General features: G+C 42.8%; 1 protein-coding gene across 1 annotated transcript in view; it reads left to right on the top strand.

Annotated features, from left to right (window-relative positions):
* Positions 1-385: 385 nt before the first annotated feature.
* The window catches only part of NR2F2 (nuclear receptor subfamily 2, group F, member 2), a 19,186-nt gene continuing 14,192 nt past the window's right edge, over positions 386-5,379 (top strand). The window contains exon 1 of the mRNA XM_011969817.1: positions 386-1,275. Within this exon, the coding sequence (XP_011825207.1) occupies positions 1,233-1,275 (43 nt within the window). The 5' untranslated portion in view covers positions 386-1,232. The remainder of the gene's footprint in view (positions 1,276-5,379) is intronic.

Here is a 5,379-nt window from a genome sequence, read left to right as displayed (position 1 = left end):
CAGCACTGTGTTTAACTTAATTCCTGTTTAAGACAAGGACAAGAAGCAGCCGAAGAGCGTTAGTTCCATTTGTCAAGTCTGACATACATCTTACCATAACAGTTTCCTAAAATAAAAGATCCGTGTTTCCCCATTATTCTTCTCTTAAAACAAAACAAAACAGAAATCCATTAGTTAAAACTGTATTAAACTGTGAGAGGCAGCATAGTTTATATTCAATTTTCACTAGTTACCGTATTCCTGCTTCCTTTATTCGTTTTGGGGAGTAGAGAAAGGGAGGGGGTGAATCAAGCATTCATTATCTGAAGGCATGGAATGGGGAACCCCTCCCCCCAAAAGAAATAGATTTCCTTCTCAGGAAAGTTCTAGAATGAGGACCGGAAAGGGGGGAGGCAGAAATCCACAGGGGAGAGGGGGAAAAAAATCACTTGGGGAGACTTGAGTTAAAAGTAGAAAATGAGGATTCCAACGGATTCCTAGGAAAAATGTTGCCCTCCTGTCTCAAGTTCTATCTTTGATCCAGGATGAGGGAAGCCTGTCTGCCAGTCTGCGAGGCTGATGCTTTTTCCCCCTCCTCTTCCACCTCTGTTTTTTCCCAACTTGCTTTAGGATTAGCCTCCATCCCTCTCGACCCCAAACAGTGGAATTTGGCTGTGCCTTGGGTCGTCTTGCTTTGCAATATCGCCTATAGTTGTTGGCGATTTTCTGCTGAGGCTGAGCCGTTTGCTCCAGCCTCCGACTAAACTCATTAAGTTGGGAGATTTTTTTCAATTGGACGGGTGTTTTTAAAGTCTCGTCTTTCCAGCCCCAAACAAGGTGTAACAACGCACTCTTCCTTCTAAGGAATGAGATGAGAGACAAGGATCACTCCAGACATCTCCTACCTACGGTTTGGGGTTTTTTTTCTTAAAGGCGAGGCTTGCATTCCTCAGCAGCTATGTACAAAGCTCCCTGAAACCTTGTCTCTCTAAAGTTAGTGTGCAGGGTTTTCCAAGGCTGAGAGAGCCTAATACATGGGGAAGCACTTCCTTGAGGTGGAAGATCTCTCCCTTCACCTTTCCTCTTTTTCCCTGCAGGCTAGTGCCTACTTTTTATCAGTTTGCACAATCGCTTAGATAAACACCGAGGAGGAGATTCTCTTTAATTATCAAAGACACATCTTTTCAGGGGGCCAACAAAGCATTTATTTCACCCGCCAAACTAAAGGAGAGTTATTCCAGTTTAGGAGGAAGATGCAAGCGGTTTGGGATCTTGAACAAGGCAAATATGGTTTTGGTATGTTTACTTACAGTATTTTTTTCTCTCTCTTTCCTTTCTCACTTTTCTCCTTGTGCTGTGTGGGGTTGGGGATGACTTGGGGTTTTTCAAAATATCTGTTTGCTAACGTGTATGAAATGCCGAGGACTGTGGTTTAAGGGGTTCGGGGAAGGGGGGAACAGAGTCAATTCAATGCATTGCCATATTTTATTACATGTGTGTGGTAGGAGAGATGGTGGGGGGAGAGGGGGGAAATACAATTGCAAAGCTGCCAAAATATGATTAAACCGAAGCGTTAAGACTGCGGAGCCTCCTATCTCCTCGTCCTGTCTCCTCAAACTCATTTCCTTCCATAGAACAAACTAAAAACCAGTCCTATAAGCGTGGTTTTCCAAGCAGCAGATGACTCGGTTTTCTAGCAAAGGAACTGCCAGGCTCGCACTAAGTATAAGAATTTACTGTTCGCTTTGCCTCTGCGCTTCATTTTGCAACCTTGTGCAACTGACAGTCAGGCAGGCAGGGAGGGAGAAAAGCCTAGCCCGGCGCGCTCGGCCACGGTTCGGGTAGGCGAGCGCTCGGTTAAGCTAGGAGGAGAATCGCGACGAGAAGGGTACTCACCATCGGGCGGGGTGGTGGAGCTGGCGTGCCGGTTTCAGGCAAACGTTTACCTTTTTGCTGTCTATTGCAACCGCGCCGGGCTGACTTAAGAAGCAATTCTGTGCTCTGTCCAGAACATTCAAGGAGCAGTTCCTCATTTTAAAAAAGCCAGCGAGAGAGACGACAGAGACAGAGAGAAAGAAAAAGAGAGGAGGGGGTGAGGGGGACGCACATAAACCCAGTTCAAAAAAAAAAAAATCACCTCTTCGCCAGTGGCTCGGGAAACGCAGAGGTGGCGAGATCCGAGTACGGTCCAACCAAGCCAGAGCCAATTAATTTTAAATCCTGAAGAATTATTCAGATTAAAATGTACAGAAGTTTCATTCTCCTATGCCTACGTGAGTCCAAAGTCGTTTCCCTTTAAGAGCTCCTTTTCTTTTAAAGTTGAATTTTAGGCAGCCAGGACTCTTACACTAGGGGGCAGACAGATACTGTACTTGCTCCAATCTTAAGCAATTTTTTTCCCTCCCAGCATATGCTCTGATTTAGCACTGTAAATTTTTCAGAGGACCCAACTCTGACAGCCCCTGGTGATTTTCAAAGTACCACAAGCCAGTGGTTAAAAATTGCATTGACTTGGAAGTTCAGAGGGACACAATGGAAGCCCCTTTCCCTATTCATGGAGCTCCAGTGTGGTGGAAGAGAAAAACACACACGGACTAGATTGAGGGAAAGGAGGAATTCAATGAATCCTGGAGGACGGAACTGGTTTCTACTGAGTTCAGAGTTAAACTCGGCATTTGCTGGGCTCTGTATTCATATTGTGATTTAATCTGTAAAGAAATACAGCCCATCAGGCCGCTTTCTGCAAGAAAATTATATTGCTGGGTATTGAGTTTCTTTCTTTTCTAGATTAGGGCAAATGTTGTCCCACCTTTCTCTAGGCAAATTAAAGCTTGCCATTCTTCTCATTAAAATAAATTTACATCTGCAAAAAAAAGACTGAGTTGGATTTTTAAAAAACAACAATAATATATTGATTTTGTCTTCTCAGAGCTTTTCAACCTTAGACGCACAGCAAGTGAGCATCTCTGGCGAAGACATTTGAAATATTTTTGCCTTTTTTCTTCTCAGTCTGTAGTCTTGTCTCTTCTTCTATGCATTAAAATTAAGTATAATTCATATGGTGATGTTTTTACCCCTTGTAACAGCATTTCATAACTGAATGAGTCCTAAAATGCAGAGTGAAATACCTGACTTTATGGCAGCCCTGTGATCATTTGCCTAGCAGGCTCCAATTTTTTAAGATATGGTTGGGAAATTCTTCCATTTCAATCTAAGGCCATCAGAACGTACTTCAAATTCCAAAAATCTCTGAGTGGACTGGGGAAGTTCTTCCTCCTCGATATTGTCCCTTCCCATGTTTGTAAAAGGTAATCTGCTATGGAAGTCTCCTCATTCAGGAGGTGAGATTAAGATTTCCCTATAATCAAATATTTTCATCTTCTATTGAGATGGGAATGCCCATTATATTTCCTATCTCAACCCCAGTCTCATCACATCTCAGCTGAGCTTGTCCCTAATCTACTGACATTTGTAACATTAGCAATTCCTGAATCAAAGAGGTTGAAAGGGAAAACAACAACAACAACCAAAAACCTTCTCCTCTGTAATGATTTCTTTTCCATCCTTCTTATCCTTTTTAGGAGAAAGTTATATTGTGTCTCTAATCAACTTGAAATTCTCAACTTGGCTTCACTCTGTGGCAATCTTATTACACACCAGGTTTATGATAGTTCAGTGTCCACTGTAGGTTTGTTGGGCTTTTTAAAAATTTATTTAACAACTTTCAAATAAACCGAGAACCTGCAGCTTTAGTGAAATACGTGATTTCATCGGAGAAAGAGTGAGGGTTGAGGAGGTTTCAGGAATGAAGCTTAAAAGACTTTTCCTTTCCTAAAAACCGTCCTTATCTGCCCAGATCTTTAGTCCTTACCTCATATTCTGCCTATGTGTGTAAAAAAATTGAATGTAAAATGTAATCTATACATGTCAATTATATGTATGGTTTATTTTTAAAATATCTTTATCCTGTCAATTTTTTTTTCAGCTACCAAGGATGTTTTCTGTGGTCGTCAATTTACTCTTCATATGTGTTCATTTTTTTCCTGGAGCTCAGCGTCTTTTGTGTAAAATATTTTAATTGTTCACAAACCTGGTTGGTTTACCGGCATAAGGTTTTCTCTTGGTGCAAAGTGTGTACAAGGAGACACAATTTTCTTGTATAAATGTGGAATAATGGTAATTCACTAACTGGTCATAATCAAACAACAAGTTTACTGTGTTGGAATATAGTGTGTTCTGAGAGCAATTCTACATGTTTGATGTTTAAAATCAGACACCCTGGAATTCAAAGACACAACTGTCTCAATTATTTTAGCACATGGAGCAGAATGGCAATGGGCTATGAAGTTGTTCTTTTTGCAGTGACTTCTTGAGGTAGAATACGACTTGTGTTTGGTTCTTGTGACCTGTGTTAGTATTATTTCCCATTTGGGGTAGAATCTCTGGGTGCGTTTTAATGACTATATGAATGCTTAAAAGGAACTTGAGGAACAATGAAGTCCGTACTCAACTGTTCTATGACCTAGAAGCATAGTCGGTGAAGTCTTTGTCTGTGTACATTGACAAATGTGCATCTGATACATGTGCGCTTACATGTGTGTACAGAGGGTGTGCACAGGGGAGGCTGGGCGGCTGCCTCCTCCTGTCCATCAGTGGGCAGAGGTCTCTCTCCTCTCACCGTGACTGGGTGTGTGGCAGGATGTTGGCTGGACAGTTAGCAAAAACCAGCGAGAGAGGGTAAAGTTGAGGAAAATTGATTTTAATTGCGTCATGACAATGAGGTGAAGTCTACTTCTGCTTCTCAGCATCCGAGATGCTTTATTTGGGCAATTAAAATGTCAGGCCACATACCTGTGAAATGTTAACCCTACAAGGAATATGCAGAAACAGAGCGGCTTTTATCCTCTGAAAAGAATATATATATATGTGTGTGTGTATACATGTATATATACACACACATATATACACACACATATATATGTATATATATACACATGAGCCACCAAACCGAACAAGTGATCAGAGTCAATTAAGAGAAGGGTTTGCCATCACCCGGATTTGGCCAAATCTTTCGTTTGGAAAACGCCTACAAGCTCAGTTCGTGGCACCTTCCCACCCTCACTCCCTACCCCTCTGCAAAGAAACCAGGGAACTTTTCTTTGGCATTGTGGGCACTAAGATGCGCCAGGAATCCCGGGTGGTGCGCGAGCGGCGGATTTCATGACATCGCCAAGTTGCGAGAGGCAAAGTCCCCGATTCCATCCAAAGCCTCTCGCGGAGCCTTTAAGAGACGTTGTGTGTGCGCGCTGCGCTAGTCTCCCCGCCGGGGCGGAAACCTCGGGTGCGGGATGTGGGGAGAGCAGAAGCAGCGCTCGCAGGGCCAGCACCGGCCCATCCCCC

Source organism: Mandrillus leucophaeus, unplaced genomic scaffold (genome assembly GCF_000951045.1).
Source record: "Mandrillus leucophaeus isolate KB7577 unplaced genomic scaffold, Mleu.le_1.0 Scaffold91, whole genome shotgun sequence".
In the NCBI taxonomy this organism is placed as follows: Eukaryota; Metazoa; Chordata; class Mammalia; order Primates; family Cercopithecidae; genus Mandrillus; species Mandrillus leucophaeus.
This window is presented reverse-complemented; position numbering and strand designations above follow the sequence as displayed.